General features: G+C 42.1%; 1 protein-coding gene across 1 annotated transcript in view; it reads right to left on the reverse strand.

Annotated features, from left to right (window-relative positions):
- Positions 1–24,573, reverse strand: part of grm6a (glutamate receptor, metabotropic 6a) — a 43,246-nt gene extending 18,673 nt beyond the window's left edge. The window contains exons 1-6 of the mRNA XM_036532811.1: positions 24,016–24,573; positions 9,691–9,907; positions 7,949–8,084; positions 5,328–5,482; positions 4,043–4,183; positions 3,709–3,909 (exon numbers count right to left, since the gene is read on the reverse strand). Of these exons, the coding sequence (XP_036388704.1) occupies positions 3,709–3,909; positions 4,043–4,183; positions 5,328–5,482; positions 7,949–8,084; positions 9,691–9,907; positions 24,016–24,573 (1,408 nt within the window). The remainder of the gene's footprint in view (positions 1–3,708; positions 3,910–4,042; positions 4,184–5,327; positions 5,483–7,948; positions 8,085–9,690; positions 9,908–24,015) is intronic.
- Between the last annotated feature and the right edge of the window lie 242 nt (positions 24,574–24,815).

Genomic DNA, 24,815 nt, shown 5'->3' on the forward strand with positions numbered 1-24,815 from the left:
AGCTCAGATTTTAAACAGAATTAGCTGGAACACAGGACTAACTTGGGTACATAGAAGCAGACCTGAGGAGCTCAGATTTTAAACAGAATTAACTGGAACACAGGACTAACTGGGGTACATAGAAGCAGACCTGAAGAGTGGAGATTTTACAGAGAACTAACTGGAATACAGTCTGACGAGAGCTGTCAGAGCCCGCATCAGAGACGGGAGGGAGCTAAATGAAGAAAACCTGTCTTAAGTGAAACCTGTCATCTGCATATGCAGAGCGGAGATGACAGGGCTGCTCGCTCTGAAATGATGCCCTCTGACCGTGAGGAGCCGGGGCTCAGTCAGTCCTGAAGAGCGGCGAACAGCAGGTCCTCTCTCCCACGTACGCGAATGCCTCATTTCATACGCCTGCATGAAAGGGGGGGGGGGGGCCTTAACGGTCCCAACGTGCTGTAATGCATATTGCGTGTTCAGCCAGTCCCTTCAGGCGTTTGCTTCAGAGTGTGTTTTCCTACAGGGGAGACATCGGCGCGCGGGGGGGGGGTTAGGCTAAATGGGAATGCTTTTCATGGAAAGCTTCTTCTCCACAAAAGAAGCAGCTGGGGAGAGAGAAGAGTGTCCTCTTTACCAAAGAAAAAACCACAAAGACAGCTGAAAAGGGGAGTGCGCTCTGGTGGCGGTGGAGTGGACGCCCCGGGGGAGGAGGGAGAGCGGATTGAAGAGGTGCGCTTTGCGCGACGCAACGCCGCGCATTAGCAGGGCGCTGCGGGTGAGCGCGGTGTGTCGTCCCCGAGGACCCCCCCCCCGCGCTCAGCCACAGGGACCGCCACTCAGACCCCCACAGCTGCTCCGCCTCATAGCCCCCTCCACCCACCTCAGAGAGGGCCCTGCAGAGATTGACAGCTGGTGAGAGATCCGAGGGGAAGGAAGGCCAATCCGTGATTCAGACTGAGGGAGACTCCAGAGGAGGAGAGCGACACCCTTCACAACCCTCAGGGTGCTCACTGTCGTCCCTAATACCTGGCCACCTCCCACACCCCCCCGAAGAAACTCCCACACATGTACTTCAGCTCATAGCCTGAGAAACTGGAACCACATTCACAAAAGCTGCAATACAGGAGGGAGGTGTACTAGTGGGTGTAAGACAGGGAGTTGCAGAGGATGCAACTTGGAAGGTGCATCTTTCTCATTCCGTCTTCCAAGACTTGAGTGCGTATGGAGGACATAAAAGGAAGCTAGCTACCCGTACTGTCTATCATCAGTGGCCAGGCACATGCAAATCACGTGACCATAGTGGAATGTGTGTTGTTATGTGTGTTTTATGAGCCTGCAACCATACACATGAAAACTCTAGCACTTTGTACTAGAACTTTTTTTGTACTAGAACTTAATTTCACAAATTTTTACATCATTTTAAAATCTCACACCTGAGTTTGCTGCGCTGGTGCTGTCATAAATGTACTAATGTCTGGATGGCAGATCTTGACATGCTCAACAAATATACAAAATATATACAAAATACAGAATATATACACAAATTCCAGGTTCAATAGGCCCTCATAAATGTTTTTTTTTTCTTTTTTGCCCATTCAGACAATTATCTTCCTGTCAGTCAAACGTGAGAGTGTTATATGTTGATATAAATTTTTTGCTTCTTAGGTTTGTCATTCAAACTTAAATATTTACAAATATATTAGTCTGATGCTGGTAAAATATGGCCTGGTGTTGCATCTGTTGACGTGGGTTATAACAAGCGCCCAGCAAACTGAACTCTGGATCAGCTGTGGTTGGTGAACTCCAGATAACGGACAGGTAGATATATCTTCATTTGACAAGTATCCCAGGCAAGCATGCCAATTTAATTCTGCATTAACCATTAGCAGCTGATTCCTTTTTACCTGATTGCTTCTAAAGTGATGGCTTTGCATTTATTCACTTCAAATCATTTCAGTCATGATGAAAAAAAAACACAACTGGTTTTAAGTCAAAAAACCCGATCAAGGATCTCTAAAGCAAAATTATTTAATGTAACCTGATCTCTCTGTTGTAATTAAAATTATTCAATGTGGAAAGTGCACGAAGGCAATGCCATCACATTAAACTAAATGAAGTAAAAATGAATCCTTACTAAGAACGGGAAAGCTTGTGAATTACGTAAAGCAGGCACAGTTTAAAGTTTAAAGTTATCTGCTGCCTCTATTTGTGGCCCATCAGCCATCGCTGCTCTGGAGGTGGGCATGAGGATGCCAAATGGAACTTATGCTGCTGGCTGGAATAGAAATTAATATGGAATTTAATGACATATTTAAAGGAATCGTATTCAGGAATTATGCATGCACCTTCATGTCCCCGAGGCTTTTTAGCTTTCAGGGTTTTCCATCTCCCTCAAAAGTTCATTTAACGAATAGCCAGCCACAAATCCATTTTCTGGGGGACAAGGAAATGTATGTTGATGATTTTTAAATGCACGCACAGGTGTGAAGCTCCACAGGCTCAGAGGCCCAGAAGACACCAAAGACATGATGAGATATTCATTATTCAGGTTTTTTTTTTTTAAATTCAATTAATAATAGATGCGCCTCCTTCCACATCTATCAGGCAGTACACAGTGAGACTCATGGCCCTGTTCAGGAGGCCGACACACTGTGTAATGTTTTTCCCACAGATCATATAATGGTCTCATGTATAGAATTCACCACCTGGTGATGCGCTACACTGCTATTGGTCGGTATTGTTGTTCCTATTACTTTTAACAACGTGGCCATGAGTCTGTTTTTAGTTTTCTTTTTTCCAAACGTTTTCCTGTCCATCACATGAGAAGCAATTATGTATTTCTCAGCAATTATGTATTTTGAGCCATGTGCATTGCATTGCACATGTATGTCATAACTCTGTGCCTGTAAGAATGTGAAACACTCTGTTGATAGATTTATAAAAGTAGAGAGATTGATTAATCAACTGTCATGTCAACAGCAACATCTGATACCTAACAGAAAATAACAGAGCAGGTCTTGGGCCAACTATGCCCTGCTTGGTTCAGTGAGTATGCTCCCACGGGTGATACCTCTTATTCTATGCCTTTCTGTGACTGTGCCCTATGACTGTGACTGTGTAGATTGTCCCACAGGTAAGACCTCTTATTCTATGACTTCCTGTGATTTTGACTGTGACTGTCACTGTGACTGTGAGAATGCTCCCATGGGTAGGACCTCTTACTCTATGACATCCAGTTACTGTGATTGTGACTGTCAGTGTATGGATCCTCCTGTGGGTAAAACCTCTTATTCTCTGACTACCTGTGACTGTGACCGTGTAGAGTCTCCCGTGGGTAAGACCCCTTATTCTATGACTTCCTATAACCTTGTGGATGCTCCCATGGGTAAGACCTCTCATTGTATGACCTCCTGTGATTCTGACTGTGACTGGCTGTGACCGTGCAGATCCTCCCATGGGTAAGACCTTTTACTCTTTGACTTCCTGTGATTCTGACTGTGACTGTGAGGATGCTCCCATGGGTAAGACCTCTTATTCTGTGCCTTTCTGTGACTGTGCCCTGTGACTGTGACTGTGTAGATTGTCCCACAGGTAAGAGCTCTTACTCTGTGACTTCCTGTGACTGTGACCATGTAGATGCTCCCGTGGGTAAGACCTCTTATTTCATGACTTCCTGTGATTCTGACTGTGACTGTGACTGTGAAGACCTCTTCCTCTTCGACTCACCGTTGAAGTTGACGGCGCGGATGTAGTTGAGCAGCATGCGGCCCTCCACAGGGTCCATCTTGTCGCAGACCCCCATGGATCCCGGGCACAGGTCCATGTGCATGTTGTGCAGGGCGTGGGCCATGGCATAGACCGCATCAATCACAAACTGCACCTTCCCTTCCTGCTCATACTGAGAGTCACGGCTGATCCTCTCCTCACCTGACATGGAGAAAGGAAGAGGAAGATGTCTGCCATATTCGTTTATGTTCACTCCTTTCCCAACAGCCGTTGGTCAGAGTCATTTCCAGATCAGGCCAATGAAGGGTCCCCCAACCCCCCCATACATCCATACCTGTACATTTTTTCTTATCGCTGTCCAGTTTGATACCTGGCCTTGTCAGTTTGCACCTGAAATCATCTTCCCAGAATTCCGCAAACCAGATGTTTCTGCGGTTGTTCTCCAGAGATCTTGTGGTGAAGTACTGGTCAAACCCTGAACCAAAGGGACAGAAAGTCCATCACTGTCATTCATGAGGTAGTTTTTGCACAGGCTTATCAAGGTCTAATTTTGATCTTTGAATTTCACACTAGTTTGCCAATGAGTAAAAAGTAAGACAAATTTATCTGTAAAACTGTAAACATAGCCATCACCTTATTTTATTAACACCAATGACCATTTTTCTGTATGGTGAATATAACTAGCAAAATTATACAGACATTTTCAATGTATATTTCAGGATGGAGAGTACAGAGATCTAACAGGGTACATAATGTCTTATGGTAGGTAAAATGCTAGGTAGCACATTAGTGAAGTAGTGAGGAGATACATCCAGCATCTCACATTTACAATTCAACAATAAAAAATGTTGTATTTTGGAATATTTGTGAAGACATGTAAGGTAGGGTGCAATGACTCTCACTGGCTGCTTGCTACCATATTCCAAAAAACACAAAGGATTTTATTAGTTGATTGGTTGGCAAGGCAGTTTCCTAGCAACAACTCATGGTTTCAGTAATGTTAATGTATTGAAAAAAATGCAGCTTTAAAGTATATAAAATGTTTAAGAACAAAGTTATGTAAAGCAATGTAAGTTCAATATAGTACCATCATTTTGAAGTGAAGTATGGTGTACTGTGTGCAGCTTAAAAGCTAGATCCTGGTCATTACCTTCTGTATTTCTCACACTGTAAATAATGTGTTTAATATAGTGCATCACAGTGGTTCAGTCAGCAAGGCGTTCATCTTGAGTGACGGATGAGCTCTATGGCCCAACTTCAATCCCAGCCATAGCGTCGGCTAGTGAGGTTCAGGAGCAGTAGAATACGTTGGCTATGTTCCATTGGGAATAGGGGTGGGATGGTCAGCCAGACTTTCCTCATCCCCCTGCTTTCAGGCACCCTAATATTTGTCAGGCACCTGTGAGGTGCTCAGATGACATCAGTGTAATAGCGCTCATCCTCCTGTAGTTTTAAAAATGGTTGTAGGTTGCATTTGAGTTTAGTAGAGGACTGTATTCATTTTGCTTCAGCACTGCTGTGCTATGACAGAAGTTTCCACAGTAAAGACGTTTTAATGTTATAGTTGCTGATACCAAACATGGTTGCATAAAGGGAGAAAAGCCATGTGTTGGCCATACCCTCAATGGAGGCCCTTTTGGGCAGGATGGTGACGGCCCCCTCGGCAACGTCCTCTTGGTCTAAAATGGGGGAGCTCTTGGCACCCCAGCTGTCAGAGCCCACAAACAGGAAGTGACCTGTCAGGTTGGCCTTCTTTGCTGCCTCTAGGACCCGTCTGTATGGAGAGAAGACAAAGCTGGTCAGTCGGGCATGGCCTCTGCAGCTGATTTTGCAGAAAGCAAAGTTCCAGGTGACCAAAATGAAGATGTAACCCAACACTGACCTTGTACACTAGCCATTGCATTATCCACATTTTTTAAATAAGGCACCATCTGTATTTTATAATTTACCAAAATCCCGGTGCATTTAGTTTTAAATGTTTTTTTTTTCTTTCATATTTGCAACATGAAGGCCTACAGATATCATTAAAATATGTTTTCACAGATTGCTAGCAGACATGCACCCCTATTGCCTTTTAATGGCTGGGGCTAAGTGGGGCTGTCTTTGCTTAGTCCGGATGGGAGACCCCCCTGGGAAACCCAGGGAAAGTCAGCGACCCCCTGCAGCAGCAGAGACTCTGTGCCGTAGGAGATGCCATAATTTCTGATAAGTGGTTAAATCCTCGGGCCTGACTTTCTGTGGTCATTAAAGGTCTCATGGCACTTATCACAAAGCCCAGAGGGACTCCCTGGTGTCCTGGAAAAAGAATCCCAATCTGGTTGTCTCAGTCTGGCCCTTTAATCACAGCCCTTTTTAAATGGCTGAATAAATCTGTCACTCTGTCTCTCTCTCTCTTTCTCTCTCGCTCTCTCTCTCTTTCTCTCACTCTCTCTCTCTCTCGCACCCCAGCAGATGTGCGGTGCATGTCCTCTCACAGAGGACTTCTGTGGCACCCAGGTCACATTTCAGATGGGGTACCCTCCGCGACGGCACCCCCATGAGACTTATCTCTACACAGGCAAATAATAATTATTATTATTCTTAAATATAGGGTGGTGACAAAATACTTTAATGACCTGAATGTTGCGTCATTCGTGACATCCTTCCTCACAAATATTAGCCTTGTTGATTTTGAACAACAGTGGTTACATAAGTCAGCAATACTGACCTGCCTTCTGGGTCAAGTATATTCTGATCAAATGGCATCAATAGAAGGTAACAGCAGGAGGAGGGAATTTCTGAACAGAATTTTTCAGGTGCACTTTGAACAGAAGAGCACTATACTCTTAATGAATCCACGACAGCTGAAAATAAATGCTATTCCAAGGTATGCCTTCTTTTTAGACACACACACTTCCCGTTGCCTGCATTCTGAGACTTGAATGCACAGCATGAAATTTTGACTTTTGGAAGCTGCTTTCTTGAAAGTAAAAATCAACATAAAAACACACCATAAGGAGCTAAAATTAATTCATGTTTGCTCTAATTTAAAATGCAGCATTTGAATCCAGTCTAATCTATTCTAATACTTCAAGCCCAAATAGGAGACTCCTCGACATGACATAATGATCCAGAAATATTCATTTTGCATGTTGCGAACATTGTGTCCTGTAAAAATCGCAGTCTGTATCATTATTGTCTTCATTGCTGTGTTATACTGTTTTATTATTGCTGTGGAATTGTTGATCTCCTCCTCTTCGAAGGGTCTACTTAAAAAATCCCAGAAGCTTGGGGTTGCAGAACGTTACAGTCACCGAAGTGTTCCTATAATCTAGCGTGTTCAGAGGCAGATCTGAGGCAGTGCATGGACACCACACTCCAGCGATTATCCACAAAAATGTGCTCCTGCCAGTGCCTAGAATCCCTGTGCTAATAAGGCAGAACACAATGATCAGACCGCAGATAACAAACATAAAATGTGGGTCACTGGATATATTACTTGACCTAATTGTGTTTCTCTAATCTATGATAATTTAAAAGTTACAGACTGCCGGTCCTCAGATAAACTGTGACAGTCGGGCTCCTTTTTTCGATGTTTGATGGGACATTTTCTGTAATGCCTGTAATGGAAATGACTGTTGTATAGCTGTGTATTGTTTTCATTGATTGTTCCCTCTAAACCATTCAGTTAGGGAGAACATTAAAGTAACACAATCAACAGCACATCTTCAGATGTGACTGTTGACATCATTTTTTAAAGGCAGACAAATAAAATGAATCACAACAATTATGATATAATAAAAGCCATGTTATTTGGCTGCTTTCCAGGTATAGCAACACTGTGGTACTTATGGCAGTTGACAAGTTGTCCACTCAGAAGTGTTAATGAATCACAAATGAGCCCAGAGCAGATTTTACATTTGTTTGTGCCCGAAACAAGGAAAATGTATTTGCCTTTTGTCTTTGTCTGGCTATAAATGTATACATTGTAGTCTTGGTTTGTGTCACCTCAAATCACGGCCCTTAGTACTTTCTTTGTATCTTTATATGTTTCTTATCCTTGTCATACAGAATACAAGCTTAACATATGTAGCAGTCTGGTCGAACAGAATACACACTTAACATTAGCTTTGTTGTATGGAATACACAGTTAACACAGCTCTGTCCTATGTAATGTACCATAACTCTGGTAAAATAATGTGTGCTTTTTTATCTGTTGGCCTCCACAGTGTGAAAATGAGGCTCCCAGGGCTTCACTCACTTGATGTCGTCTTCGTTAGCGAAGATAATGACGCCCCGAGCGTTTGAGGTCTCCATCAGCCTTTTGATGATCTTGTCGAACTCCCCAGGTTTTGGCTCTCTGGGGATCTTCAGAGATTGCGCAATGCACAGACCACCTGCAGAGGGGACAGAGGGAAAAAGATGCTGCAACATGTAGGCGATAATGCACCCACACTTCCTGACTGTACCATTAGCGTCACTAGCGTCACTATACTGTCCAAGGCATATCATACGATTATAAAAAACATTAGGTTTTTGCTTAGCAGATGTGCTCATCCAGAGCAACCTATATTGCTTACACTTTTTATGTTATCCAATAGTGAATCTGGATATTAACTCAAGTGTTTCAGGTCAAGTATTTTGCCTAAGGGTACAACATGAGTGGCCCACCTGGGAAATGAACTGGCAACCTTTCGGGTTATGAGCCCTGCTCATTTTCTCTTTGCCTTACAGGCAGAGGATTCACACCCTGATTTATTGGTTAATATCTCAGTCCACAGTCCACACACCAATCTGTGTTTCCAAGGACCCAATTTAGATGTAGGCCAGCTATACATGAGACAAGCTAGAGGCATTACCACAGAAAGTATTTGGAGGAAAACAATCTCCAGATAAAATAGCAGTCTGGCCCAGAACCTACACAATTAATGTGAAAGTAGCCTTGTTTATATATTATTGATAGTTTACACACATTCTGATCTGTTTTATGGTGATTTCTATTATTCAAAATGTGCAATGTCTAAAGCACAATGTTAAGGATTACTTCCTGCAAAACTAGCAAGCAAACCACACACATTTGGTGAGAAATATTATCCATTCATTTACAACCCTACATAGACAGACGTAGGTAGCAGCAGAAAAGTTAACTAAAGAGACTGGTCACGATTTAAACTTAAACTGTTGCTTATAAAGGCTTTCCAAAGCATACATAAAGCCTATTTAGCCTTCCTTTATGAAGTATGACATTTGCTTGTGTACGGTTTATAAAGACATTATGTTGTGTTTATGAAGGCTTTACGTATGCTTCATAAAGTCTTCATAAGCAACACTTCGTTTAAAGTGTGACCAAGAGACCTTCCATGGACTGCAGCATGTCAGTGTAGGCTTCTGCAGCTGACCTGCTGACCACCTTTTAAGATCACATAAGAACAGCTCACACATAGGTAAGGTGGCTCAGTGGAAACCAGGTTGATGATACTTAATTCTTCCAGTTAGTGTTCCCTCCTGTATTAGTCAGCCTACCATGACAAAATTTAAAAAGCTCAATATTTTAGTTTTGGAGACAAGTGCATTTTGGCAACATTTTTATAAATGTATGCACATTTTTGAGTATAAACAAAACAAAATGTTTGTCATATCAATGTACAGTCAAATGCAAACTCAATGCAGAGGTGTAATTTACATGCTTGTATTGTGTTGCTTATGCGTGTTTGTGCGTCTAATGTGAACATCAGTTACATATGGCTGATCCATGAAAAATCAAACCCATTTATTGCCATGAGTCTGACGGCCATCTTTCTTCTAAATGTCCAATGGCAGTTTAGGCTAGTCAAAAAAAAAATTGATTATTGATTATTGATTTTAATGTGCAACTTCAGGAGTGTGATCACTTAAGAGCTTTCCAGCATTGAGTCCTCTCCACTGATCTCCTATATGACACATTCACAACAAAAAAAAAAAAAAAAAAAAAAAAAAAAAGAGAAGACATTGTGTTGACATTACCTGCCTCTCTGGAGATCTGGATGAAGGCATCGACTCCACTCTCTCCGTAGTTTCCCTCAGAGGCCAGGGTGGACACATAGTTCCACCCCATCGCCTTGACGATGTCCACCATGGCCTGGGCCTGGTAGGAGTCGGGCGGGACCACACGGGAGAAAAAGTCGTAGCGGTTGTTGTCGCTCAGCTCCGGGGCTGTGGAGGCGTAGCTAATCTGAGGGATCTGGAGAGAGAGACACAAAAACATAGTTCATGAGATACGGACAACAACAACGACAGGAAGAAAAAATGCTTTCTGAGAGCATTTATTGTGAGTAGCAGGTGTATCAGAAAGGGTGAAGGCAGTGTCACACATGTGCTGGCATTCTGGGACAATAGAGGGGATGGAGGACTCAGAGAATTGGAGACTCTGTAGACATTCTGCAGGTGCGCAGGATTTCAGATCTCCAACCTGAGGAGCCAGAGTAGCTAGGAACGGAGGAGGGATGTGGGCATTGCTGTACACATTTATGTTAGCATTGAATACTAGTAGCGAGGGAGCATCAAAGGTGTAGTCCTTCCTTATGAACTTAAGTTATTAAACTTCATTTGCAGAGAAGCTGGATCAGCTAAATCCAGCCCTAAGGGCCAAGTTCCTGCAGGATGTGAAGGAATAGTACTTCTAACAGTACAATGACGTGACTGAGACGGCAGGCTCGCATTATGTACACCGTAAAACATCATAAACTAAAGACACTGACGTGCACTAGGGCTTCACGCTTAGCTGGAGACCATTTCACTTTCCAATGAAAAGAATAATACGCACAACCACAGGGTTTTGGCAGCACAGTGCCTCTGATTCAAATATTACCTTTAAAACTGAATAAAAGGATGAATAAAAGTGGCAGACTGTTTGACTTTGACCAGACCAATCTTGTCCTGAGGCAGGATAACTGCAGTGAGGAATGGTATGGAGACATCACAACGACACAACACCCTCCCACCACACTCTTTGCCCCCGCTTGCTGGCATAGTCCAAAAGCTGTAGAGGCAATACACACAAGTGACCAGCTCATCCGGTCTTTTGCTATCTCATAAATATTACAGGCATCACTCGATAATGGAAATGCTAGGTCCAACTGTTCCAGAGACACAATCTGTTGTGACAATCTGTTAATCTGTTTTATCTCTTTTGTGCACCTAGCGAAGATACAAAGATTTGATATGACTGGGCCCCCAGAGATTTTCTGTGGGTATTCTCTTTTGTCATTTCACTGTTGAAAGCAAGTGAAACATCTCCTCGCCCCCCAAATCAGTCACACTGATTCCGGCACCTTTTTCATATGTACAGTAGGAGGACAGTCAATAAATGGCATACAGGCCTCGAGCAAAAAGATTGCAGCAAAATGGCAGAGCACTGAAATTTAAAGGTTTACTGTCTTTATCGTCTCCAGCCAAAGATGGTGGCTCACAAACAGCATTAAAAATTCAAGATCACTGTACCATCTGTACAGTCAGAGCTGATACTGTACACCAGACTTGTTTTATAGGTTGAGGTGCAGGTACTTAAGCACAATGTTAGCTGCCAAAGTGCCATGCCTCTGACTGTCAGGCTAAATATAACTAAATAGCTATCGTTTTATCCTGGAATTGTTTAAGAGTAGACGTACCACTGACAGTCGCAGTGGATACTGGTGTCAATCTGGATAACAGCGGCAGATTGCAATCAATCAAATCAACACATTAATGCGAGTGCTTTCAAAAGGCATAGGAATGAAATAAAATTATGAAATCAAGGGTGGTGGGATACAGGGGATGTAAACAAATGACCAAATACAAAGACTTAAAAAATTTACCTAATCGGGACACCATGGATAAAAATGCAGTCGTGAAAAAGTAGAAAAGAGCCGACACGTCAAATTAGAGTATACATGATACCACCTACAGCTGTAAAAAGCACTTGCTTAAAAAAATACTAGATAATCTAGCCCTGTGCTGGTTTCTTAATGACTCAGCTGAGTGTTTAGTGTAATGGGCTTGGCTTTGCGCTTGCTCTCGCCCCTGTCTGCTCGTCTCGGTCTTTGTGAGAGGTTCTTTAAAGGGAGTGGGGGTCAGATGGCAGAGATGGAGGGGGCGGGAAGGGGAAAGGTAGACAGACACAGAGGGATGTGACGAGGGAAGGATAGAGGAGGCAGTGAACCATTTGACAGATTATCTGGAAGGATTAGAGGGGTTTTAGTCAAATTAAGTTAAGCACAGAGAGAGAGAGAGACAGAGATCGAGAGACTCGAGGTTGCCATTTCTCAGCTGTAAGCCATACAATATATTTAATACTGACGGCCACGGGCGGCTTATGCGCGGAGGCACTGTCTTAACCCTTTCCTCCCAGGAATGCATTTAGTGTCTCAATCTGAGAACACTAAATGAGGACGTGGCGTTACTGGTGCATTTGTGGCAAATGATCAACTAAACCAGTACAAGCAGCTGTTCTTTTAACAATTTCAAATGGTTATGCCTCAAAGCATATCAGAGAGAACTTTAATATGTTTAACTTTGTAGTGTGAATTTAGAGGTCCTTTCTGTGCGTCCCGTGATGTTGTTTCACAGGAACAAGATAACATGTCTCTTGCAATGATACGACATATGAACTGGCAGATGAGCAAGGCTCCATATCAAAAAAAATTTACTTTCATTGAGCTGAAAGATTCCAAATCCTATCTCTTAATCACCATAATGGCTCCGTTTCAGTCGCTCTGGGGCTCTGAAAACAGACAGTCTGACTCTCAGCATGTACCCACACAAGGGAAACAGACGAGTAAGGCTAATGGTAACATGGGTCACAGTGAGTGCCACAAGACTGAACCGGGGAAAAAAAAAACAAAAACGAATTTGGTCAATTTTACAGTCGCATCCCTGGACAATGAACATTTTCTGTTAAACTCTTCATTATAGTAAAATTATTTTTTACTTTATTTTTTTTATTTGTATCCAATTTTTATCTTACAGTAGACCTATGTTGTGCCTTTCTCCCACCACACCCCTACCCTGCAGGACAGAGAGCACTGCCAACAACACACTCATTCCCCATGCAGATTCTTCACTTTTCCCAGCCTATCACTTTCAAAGGACTAAAAAAAAAAACCTGTGTTAAATGTTGCAGTATTAATTCACTGCTCATATCTGACTGAAATCTATCTGTCAAATAAACACAACTCTGTTGCTACCTGGGCATTAAATCCTCTGCATGAAGAAATATACAAAAAGACAAACCTGTAAGACATGTTTAAGTTGTGAAGGCGAAAAGCAACAGTTGCTACATTTTCAGTTGCGCAGTTGGGCATCATTACATCACCACCACTATGCACCTTACCACTTACTGTAGCTGCTTGTTAATAGCAGACTAACTGCCATCTTTGCTTATGAGCTCCTTCCACATTTTCCTGGGAATCTGAACAAAAACATCCTTTTTTTGTTCCATTATTGAAATGTTGTAGATATTGTGGTTGGTGCCCTGGCTGAAGTAACTTTAGCAACTACTTTAAAGGTTTTATCAAGTTAGGACGAGATCTATCTTTTCAAACTTTACCTCAAACCTTGTTTATGTTGGCTTGAATGCAATGTGTTGAATATTTAGCATGTATACATATTCATTTATATTTAGAATACATCCAATATATTGTCAAGTTTGCCTCAGTAGTATGTTAGCCAGGTACAGGTAAAGTATAGCTATCACTTGGATGAATTTTAAACATTTCAGAAAAACAATACTACAACAAAGGTATTTAATTCAATATTTATTCAGGTTGTTGAAACATATCTAATTGATATCTAATCAGTCTGAATGATTTTATTAAATACTTTGATCAGTATCAAACTGTATGCTTTGGAAAACAGGCATACTTTGAAAATCACTGACACTGCCAGGTATAGTCATGTCAGGGCTGACAGGACAACAGTAATATTTCATTTTAGACATTCAACGACTACTTGCAGGAGCTGTTATGTATGGATCACAGCGAAAAGATGTAATGGCTTTGTGCTTCCTGACAAATTACCCACACAACACTTTCTTTCTCCCTCAGTTTTTAATTTTTGTGTCAGAAGCCATTAAGCAGGAAGACCCTGCAAGTCTTTCAAGGTTTCATGTGGAGAGCTCATTTATCGTCTTAAGTTTGTTCTGTGAGAGACTGCCTCACCCCTACCGTGTGAGGAGTTTTTTAGGATTCCTGCACCTCAGACCCCAGCGGGTTGGGGCTTCTCACCCCTCAGACTCTGAGGCACTAACGACAAGGCAGGGCGGGGCTGAGCAGGGCCAGTGTACCTTAACATCCATTTAAATTGGTCCCCTGGATCATTCGGCCACATTAATCAGATTAAAGGTTCCTACTGGTGGGATGTTTAACTGAGAGCCGTGCATGCCTCTTCCTCTCAGCATCCACAAGCCGCGTTATCAACACCGCCCTGGCAAGGACGGAGATGGTGCTGTGCGGCTACACCCAGCCCGCATCGTAAGCAGACACCAATCCGAGGAAAGTGCCAGATCAGTGAGGTCACTCGGAGGGCAGTGACAAACCCAATTCTCTCGCATGATGGCAAACTGGCACGAGAAGAGTCCCAGACACAGCAGACGCAAAAGCAAACTTTATGTGAAGTATGCGTCCAAACTGTGTATACACAGTGTATTTCAACAATTTGCATACTTTGATTGACAGTTATCTATGGAGAGTCATGGTTGAAAGAGTATGCATACTGAAAGATACAAGTAAAGGTAACTTCTTTGAAAATATTTCTGTTGTTTTCTGTCCTGTAAACACATAAAGAAAAAGAAACAGTATTCAGATTAGAGCTCACATTAATTCTTCATCATTAGGTGTTCAATGAACAACTAAGGGGGCTGGGACAGTTACCTAAAAAACTAAATAAACTTAATAGAGACAACTCTCCTACATTTTTAATATTTTCAGATATTAATAAGTGGTGGATAGCTATTCTATCTTGGAGTAAATATACATTTTTGCCTTGGGGGGAGAGGTGTATTTCGTCTGCCTCCTTTGGACATTGGATTACTGTTTATGCTCAAGACAATAATTAATGTACAGCACAAATGACAATATTGTCTCCATGAGTCAGGGAGCAACTTGAATTGCCACCAGGAGAATGGGAAAAATCACATTTGCCAAAATAGTGATGGAAGCATCTTGCCAAATGGACATCCAGCATGTGGCTCAATCATTACTGTATAACTATGCTGAAACTGAGACCAATGGTAGTTAAGAATCTTATCTTGCTAACTGTATCCAGTATCCTTGCTCCTGTATGCTATTTGTCCAGTAGTAGAAGTGATCTTAAAAGCAAAAAAAAAGAGAGAGGAAAAGTCTATACCTCATTACATCAGTGTAAATCACAAGATTGCCAGGTCATGTAGTTGAGGCAGAGACCCTTGCTGTGTTCAAGACTAGACTTGATGCAGTTTTGGATACTCTTTAATTAAGAAATGGCGAGCTTAGTTGGGCAGAATGGCCTATTCTCGTCATCATATGTTCTTATGTTCTTATAAATCCCCCCCCCCCCCCCCACCATAAAAAGGTTGACAACTGTCTCCAGTCCACAACACATTTCAATGTAGTCAGACAGTTTCATTTCAATGTAGTCAGACAGTTTCATTTCAATGTAGTCAGACAGTTTCATTTCAATGTAGTCAGACAGTTTCATTTCAATGTAGTCAGACAGTTTGAAACCTATTATGAATGGTATGTCAAGTAATTGAAAAGATAAAATAAAAATACATTATAAAATACACAACACTGTAATCAAGTTACTATTACAATAAAGAGATGAAAACCAAAACCTATTATATAATTCAGGTACTATACTCTATACTGCTATTCTGCATTATTTCAAATTTATTTTCTTTCTTATCTCTGCTTTTACATCATGTCATTGTTGCCTTGAACATTGTGTTTCCATGTTTTCAAGCAATGCAAACAACATGTCCTTGTAAAAAAAAATATAGGGACGACTGTGAACAGTTGCTTTGATGATAAAAATTTATTTCAAAAAGCACTTATGCACTTTCATTCATTGTCACGAGAAGTCAAATCCAGATAAGTACTCAATTAACAGCTCACTCAAACCTATTCAAGTAAAAGCTTGGTTGGATCTAAATCCAGCATGCATGCACAGCAGGTCTCCTGGACCAGGACTAGAAAACACTGCATTAATGAATGATAGCCCCCTGCGGTGCATGCCTAGGTATTTTCACCCTAGGCTAAATATGTCCGGGTGGAAGCTGCTCAGTTGCACAGGTCACCACTTAACACCTCCCTGGGGGGGGGGGGGGGGGGGGGGGGCGATTCCTGTACAGCACGTTGGCTATACCTACTCACATATGGATTTGGCATGCATGGATATTCCAGATTTTGACCTGCTCGCTGCAGTTCATCCATGTTTGTTTAGTTTGCTCAGTGGATGTCCTCCTTTTGAACGTTATGTGCGGGTTGCTAGAGGAAAGCATCCTCAAGCATTTCTTTCTCGTTCCTCTTCCTCTATATTTAGCCTTTGGGTCTGAGCTGCTGCCAGCTACGTATTGTTCAGGAAGGCCTTCCTAATGCTGTAGCTAACAGCTGCCTGATGTGTTATCTGGCTGCTCAGCTCCTGTTAAAAGGCTTATTGTGCAGGGAAGTTTCATTAAGCCCTGCGATGTGACAAGCACTCAAGGATAGGAAGTTTTCTTTAAACACTGTAATCAAACAGTGAAGGAACAGTGTTTGCACCTCTCTGCTCTCAGTGAGCCAGAACAGGGGAGCAGACTGTCTTCAGCCAAGACTTCACATCACATACGAGGACTGGAGCTTAATTGTTTTTTGTCATTGTTATTGTTATTGTTTCAGGCTTTGTCTATATTGTAAAACATGATTTTCTTATGCTTTTGACAGTTAATTTTTGTGATCCTTTTCTGATATATGCATAAAAAGCATCTGCATGAGAAACAATTGACATAGAACTAGTAGATGTATCTTTTAAAATCTACAGATTCTCACAACTTTTCACAGCTGGAATAACTATTAATACTAAAAATGTATATATTATGCAGTATTGTATTCTTGATTCTGCGATGGGGATATATTCATGCTGAAAGTATTTTTGAATTTCAGACTCTTTATAAACTAAGTAAATGGTAGTGTTTTAAATACATGCTGTTCCTTGAACCAAAAATGTAATATCTCTGTCTTAACACAAAAAAAAAAAACTTTTAATGATGTTCTGAAGTGCATCTCTCCTCCGGCAGAGTCTGTGGGAGCAGGTTCCAGAGGTTACGCAACCGCCAGGTCACCAAAATGCCGTTTGCTGCGGTGTGAGAGGAATTGACAGGGTTGTTTTGCGCTTTTTGTCACTCCGTGACCTGTCTGTAATCAGAATAAGTGCAGATGACAGAGAATGTGCATGTGGTTGTCTGCCCGCCGTTAGCTTGCTCTTTGATAAATTAAAGACGCGGAGGGCCGAGACAGTGCATCTAAGGTTTTTTTGCGGCGAGCTGTTTTTTTTTTACAGTTGTGTCACATATAATGCGGGACAGGTAATCTGGCTCTGAGCGTGACAGTCTCCTTGTGACATGAAACTGGTCAGTTGTGTCACATTTCTGCTGTGTCTCCTCTTCACAGAATGTGTCAATAAAACAATCCTCTCTTTAGGTCACAGATCGACCAGACCAGCATTTGGATTTTATAGTGTCTTATTACACAGCTTCTAACAATACCTCTAAAGAAAGAGACCCTACTGCACAACTAATATCACAAATGTATCTACGGTACTACATCGCTGATCACTGTGTCAGTTTGTCATTTTTACATAATATACATTATACATACATTTTGAACATTTAGCAATATGTTCTTAGCAGACACTCTTATCCAGAGCAACATATGTAGGTTTTTAACATATTCATCATTTATACAAAAGAATATTTACTGAGGCAATTCTTGCCAAAGGGCTCAACAGCAGTGCCCCAACAGGGACTGAAACCAGTAATCTTATAAGCCCTGCTCCTTACCATTACACCACACCACTTCCCTCAGTTTGCTCTGAAGATGACCGAACTCGTTTTTCTTTTCCTAAGTTGTTTTTGCACGTCTCTTTGGACCACATCCTCGCAGATTGCCAACAGCACAGTGAACAGAGACACCCAGTCTGGAATGTGCACTAAAAAATTCAGCTGAAGGGTGGCACCCAGAAATAACTGATACGGTGTGCTCCATGGCGCTCTCTGCCCACAAAGCACCAAAACACAAATCATAACACGTATGATCACAACCCTAAGAAGATTTTCCAGAACGCTCCCCCAAAAAAAGAGCACAGCTTGATGGATAGGGGCTAATGTACTAATGTACTATTATCTCATGGTTTGACAGGGGATGATAATTTTGAGATGTCTTTCTAAGGCACATAAATCTCCCACTGCACATCACACATTACAGAGAGGGAGTCATAGCTTCACTGTGATATTGTCAACACATGAGAATTTATTATTATTATTTTTTTTTGCTGGTCAGCTTGCCTTTAGAGATGTAATCAACCATGAGTAAGCAATCTGTTTTATCAATCCAAGCATACTAAAAATCACATCAATAACACCCTAACAATGTTCGCCTTTCCTTGGAATTCTTATCACGGCGAAGTACTTTAATTTACTTGCCTCAAATTAAATTTGCACTGTTGAACACAAATAGAAGGTAAATGTAACAGCACGCTTTGCATTAAACATTTGTTTGCACCCCACTGAGCAATGCACAAGACCAGGATCGTCACACTAGGCGGTTGAGTGAGCTTCATCGTTTAATTGCAGAAGGCCCTTCTAATGAAAACGCATAGCCAATCTTCCACCACGTTTCCGTTTTTTTCCTCTGTCTAATTCTTTATACACGTTAGCCGAGTTTAATTAGCAGCATGTCTTTGGACAGCTGATTTCACTAACCATGTCTTTCTGTTCAAGCCCATTCTGCTCCTAACAATATTTAATGACAATGTTACTCCTTCAATCAAAATGAATTTGACACGTTTTTGCAAGAAAAATTGACTGTCTCCTCTTTTTCTATTTGGTGAACAGCTTTAGATGGCTAAAGCCAGTGGAATTTTAAGATAAGGTAATCTCAAGTTAACTGTCAAGTCATCTGTCAGTTGCTCAGAGTTTAAGCATGAAGCATTTTAGAAGATACAAACTCATTGGGATAAAGTGAGTCAGGGAGAGTGGGACATATTAGGGGCAAAAGGTTATTAATCAGAATTTAGCTGAACTTGAGACATCAAAGATTTATCTTTTAAGTGTTTTCACAACAACTATTCCTGTTGTTTCTGCCATCTGACTCACAGGTTTCTGCATGCATCTCAGCTTGCCCGTAAGACATTTCACAGTGGATGGTGGACCACCGCCTGTAGTTGAACCTGGCTAAAATAGATGCTTTTCTTCCCATCCAAGTCCTCAGTTTGTAGCAGTGAGTCAGGCGTGCAAATTCTTCTTGTACAACATCCGAAGGATCCGCCCCTATCTCACTACGTATTCAACACCGCTCCTACTTCAGGCTCTTGTCCTCTCACTCCTTGTCTACTGTATCTCCCTCTTTGCTTGCCTTCCTGCTTGTGCAATGAAGCCTCTACAACCATACAACCTATTCTATTATGTTTGAGTTTTGTAGTAAATTAATTTACCATGTCATATGACATGGCACGTTGTGACGTGCGACGTTAGATGCGTGTTACCTCTCTTTTGTGCATTCAGTGATTCAGCTAGGACACTGGTTATTTAATTTATATATTTTACAAGCCTACTGTAACAACAGGCGACACTGTTGCTGAGCATTTTCTAATTGTGTTTGCGATATGAGTGAGTTTTTCATAGTATTTCATAGTTTTCAATTGAACACAAAATGAGTTCATGTGTACACTAAATGTTATAAAAGGGTACATGGAAAATGAAAGCCTAACAGTATAATATAAACAAACTGATATTTCACTTTTAACAGACTTTAACTTTATGGTTGCCAGTGCGCTTTAGTTGTCTTCGCTCTTGTGTGAAAGACAAATACCCTGTGTAAGCCTATGTGTGATATAGTACAAAGTGGTCAGAAACTGATTTGATGCGCTGTGTTGTTTGGCTTTATAGCAAGCTTGGCACTACTGTCTTCTGTTACTGTACGTATATGCGTAACACACCATGCAATAGTTGGACTGTGTACTGATGTCAGTTAAAAAATGTTTGCCCCCCCCCCCCCCCCCCCTCCATCGCAAATGTCAAACTCCGCCTATGTCTACAACTAATCCAGAATGCAACTGCATGACTTGTCTAAAATCTCCCTAAACATGGTCAGGTTGCTCCCCTCCTCCACTTCAGTTCCCGCCCCTACATCTGATACCTCTGGTATTTGATACTTATGTTACACATGGTATTGTGATGTGTTTTGTATTCTGTGTTCTGGGGACTGTTGTGTCGTTTGTACAAGTGCACAAGTTAACTTGTGGTAGGACTTGAATAGCATTATGGTCACACTCACTGGTTTGGGAGTGTTGTTAGCCTGGTCTGACATTCTCACTGATATTGCTGACATTTCTCATTTAACTGAAATGGATACACTTATGTTCTATTGTGCTGGAAGCCGCTCTGGATGAGAGCGTCTGCTAAATACATGTAATGTAATGTAATGTGATGACTCCCTTTCTCACGTCAACAAGTGCAAAACCATACATAAAAACAATTTAAACATGATACAAGTAGCCTTAATATTCATGATTTAAAATAGGGGAAAAGCCTGTCACCTGATTTCTTTATGCATAGTGCCATGGTGTAACACTGGCCTACAAAACCCAGTGCTCAGGCCGTCTGAAATGGCAGCCAGCCGTAGAACCTGTGTGGTAGAATGGCTTACTCATCCTCTCATTGTGTCCTGTGAAGGAGAGCCTTCACCCTTCCCCCAAAGCTGTTTGTTAATCCTTTAACTGTCAACTTTTTAAATGTCAAAGGATCGTTGTATTTCCACTTTCAACTTCACCATACCTGAGCTCCTCTTACATCAAATGCATCTGACCCGTTAATTGTTTCATTGTTACTTGGTCCATTTGTAATCGTCCGTGTGTAAACTAGCTAACCAACTAACGAGGCTCACCTGGCCAATCAGGTTTGTTAAACACAGGTGTGAGGCTGCACTGCCAGCAGACTGAGCTGGTTTGGTTGTGTGTTCAGGCTGGTTTCTTTCAGTTATGGGTTTTTAAAATTGATAAAAAAAAAAAAAACTTTTGTTCTTTCTGCTTATTTTTGTGAGAAGCGTTGGCCAGCTTTCTCACACATCCATTGCCTGTAGGTTCACTCTGACGGACCAAGAATTTTACAGCTCTTATTGATGACTGTCATACACCTTATACTACTTGTTACTATTAATAAAGAGGTCTTTGTTCTACAGTAAATGATACTAGTTACTTTGGCTGTGGATTCAAGGCCCTAATAATGCTTGTTTCCACAGGTACTGTTGCATAAATAAATCCAGCCATTAATATTTGTCAACATTATTATTAAAAATACTGTCTGAAAATATTTTTGAATTGGTGAGGCGGGATCAGTTTCATGCAAAGGTGTGCCTATTAGATGTCAAGCTATCCAAGCAAACATTAATATGGTAGCTGTTCAGTAATATGGAAATTACTTAACTGTAAGAGAGCTTGGTTTACCTATATAAATTGGTCTTTGTAAAATCAGTTGTCAGACTCTTTCAGCAACTGCATTTTACCATGGCAACAGCGTATTCAGTAACAGAACTCTGCTTGTGGTCTGAAATGCACTTACTCATTATATAGTCAGAGTTACCCTTGATAATAAGTCCAGTGATTTCCCTTCTATACAGACTGTACAGTAGAATTGATACAGCGTGAATAATGTAGACTTATCTAATAAAATAATGCAGGCAATGCTAGAATGTAAAATAATGCAGTTTGTGGTTCTGGGAACTTAGTCTCATTCAGAAAGTAGGGTGGCCGCAACGTTTTAAACAGTCATTTTGGATTCATAAATTCAGTGTTTCTGGGCTTTGGTTCAAAGCTTGGAAAAAAATTGAAAAAGGATTCTGTGCAATAATGGTTCCTCTTCTTGATTTTTCTTCCTTATATAAGCCCCATGTAGGATGGGATTTTTTTTTCTTGCGGAGTAAAAATGAGAGAAATATTCAATAAGCTTACAGCTGAGTGCAAATCTGCGAATTAGTCATGGAGACTCTGTGTTTCCTCCACTGTGGTTAAATTACCAGCGAGAGTCGGAGATCTTCCCATAAACGATAATGTCCCATAATGATGCTTACAGCCCGATGTCCAACAAGGCCGAGCGACACTGACATATTACTCGCCGAAAAGGAATAAAAAGCCATAGTCATTGACCTCGTATGACTCCAGTTAGCATGGATGACTGGAATCCCTTCCTTTCGTGAGAGAATCGGCTGATCCGTTTCCATTTCTGTGAGTTTTGCATTCACCTGGAAGGAGAGTCAGCTCTCGTGCCAGCTTCGGATCGCAAACCCAATCCTCCGCTGCTGTGGTATCGTTTCGCTCTCCCCGAGGCTCTCTGCCCGGTGAAACGAGGCATCTCACGCTTACTTTGCACTTCATTCTCTTCTCCAGCTTCTGTTTAATCTCAGGGCTACGTTAAGCGCAACAATAAAAGGACAGATTGAACAGTTCGGATTCAACGATTCAATTTATTCATACGTTTTTAGAATTGAAATTTTTGTCTTATTGGCAAAATTGGCATACATATTGGCAGAAATCACTGGGGTGTTACAGCTCTTTATCCATTGTGCCTTGGTATGTAAAACACTATAATACTCTTGATGGAATCTATTTTAAAAGGGATACCGCAAAACAAGTTACCCTCTCAAAAGTACATCACAGATCTGGGAACAGTTGAAAAAAATCCCCAAGGAACATTACACTTTCATAAGAACAATGAAGTGAAGTGAAAAAGCAAGCTCAAAATGTCCCTGCATCTTTGCATCCCATTTCTGAATTCAACAGACAGGAAAAATCCACCACCACCACCCCAGTACTTCATACTTGGCCAAATGCTTATAAATTCTGGGTCAAATTTGTAAGAATGGGATTTTACTGTGACTGCACTGTCTGGGCAAGAAAGCTTGCTGGAGAGTGGACAGCAATATTTTTAAACTCAACCCCTTGTTCAAGAGCCCAGAACACCAATCACCTTTGTGCACACCTGCCCACGTTGGCAGAGCAATTGCTCTCTCCTGGAGGAAGGATGTGATGAGAGGGAAAAAAAAAGGAAATAGCATTGTCGTCAGACGTAGTTCGGTGTTACTCATCCGGCTAAGGAACACTTCATCTCTAGCCAACTGAAACAAAACCCGGAAATCTTGAGCTGCTCAGAACAGTAGACAGGATTAGTAATGCTCCCTGAATCCTCATTGTCAGGCCTCTGCAGCTGTACCACTGCCCAGTGCAGCATCCCCAAACCGAACCGTGCAACAGTCTCACTTTTAGGACATTGTGACGGTATAGATTATTGGCAGAAACGCAGACATCTCTTTTTGGGTAATGCTTAATCACACCCACACACACACACACACACACACACACACACTTCACTTTTTGGCAAAACTACAGTTGCGTAAGGCAGCACTCCGAACTGTTGTGCGTTTGTTCACATGCATTCGATTCATACGTCACAGGAGCGCTGACACTCCCTCAGTGACACGGCTCACCTGCAACAGCAAGACTCGACTGCATTTCAGACAGCCGCTAGAGCCGTGCCAACTTGAGGTGACAGTGGAACTAACCCCAACTTGTTTTTTGTGCTCATGAAGAGTGGGACCTGCAAGCCTTCCCAAAGTAACTGGAGCCGGAATCTTTATCCCAAAATGCGCTTCTAATAAGCAATGCTTTGATTTCTTTTTAGCTCAGTTCTAATGTTAATGATGCTTTTTCAATTGATATTCAGAGACTGACCTATCCATTTGTTTTTTTTTTTTTTGCTTAATCATTACTTACGAAACTGACTGGGGCAAGGCTGTAGCAGTCTCATATCATTTGAGCAATTGTCTACTATCCAGCTATTACTGGTGGTAGTAATTACTCTTCCTTGTCACACAAATTAATGCTAATTCATATATTAAACTGCACTAACAACGCTTTTCACTTCTTGCCTTGAGCCAGACTAAAAACTGCTTGTCCCCTCCATTTGTAATTGCACTGTGCATGAATTTGACTCCATTAAGAGCCTGAAAGGAGAATGCAATACCCTGTGTAAGACAAAAAAAAGCCGTACAGCATGACCCAGAAGAGGGCGTGTGCGTATGGGACTCTTACCGCAAAGAGCCTCAGGACGTTGGCGACCATGATGGACACGGAGCTGGCCGATGCCCCGATGACGCCCACCACGCGCTCCGGCTTGCGTATGATGGGCGGCTCCCCGTTAGAGCAGCGTATGTCCGAGGTGTCCTTCTGGATGAGGGCCTGCACGAAGGTGAGGGACTGCTCCAGGGCGTAGGTGTCCCGCGAGCAGGTGTCGAGGATGCGCGCCCCCAGCGTGATGTTGGGCAGCACGTCGGGGTCACTGTTAATCTGGTCCAGGGCGTACAGCATGGCCTCCATGCGGTGGATCCCTTTCTCCTTCTTGATCTCTCCGCACGGGATGCCAGGGGGCCCCTTGGAGTGCACGGGGAACAGCCCCCCCAGGGTGATGTCACCCTCGATCTTGATGGAGTGGGGCTGGGTTCCCTGGTGAGCCCACGACCCGGGACCGAGCCACACCCATAGCATCCACAGGAGGTGTGGCCATGTGGCTGAGTGACAGCCGTTCCACCCAAACGCCCAGATCATTCCATACCGGTGATGTAACAGAGGTGTGTGGAATTGTGATGTCATGGTTGTCACCAGGAGCAGTTGGTGATGTCTCTGTAACAGCGAAAGGCTTCACCTTCTATCTGAGGCACCTGTGATTAATAGAGAGAGAAAAGGAGAATCAGACTATAGCTATACCTGTATGTCATTTCATGTTTTTTTTTCAGTTAGATATAAAGATTTTTTTGCGAAATATAATGGCTGATGAGTTCTGGGACAGGCTGGATCAAAGGTTATCAAAGGTTAGATTATGATTAGAGGGTTTT

The sequence above is a fragment of the Megalops cyprinoides genome, chromosome 7, assembly GCF_013368585.1.
Source record: "Megalops cyprinoides isolate fMegCyp1 chromosome 7, fMegCyp1.pri, whole genome shotgun sequence".
NCBI lineage: Eukaryota > Metazoa > Chordata > Actinopteri > Elopiformes > Megalopidae > Megalops > Megalops cyprinoides.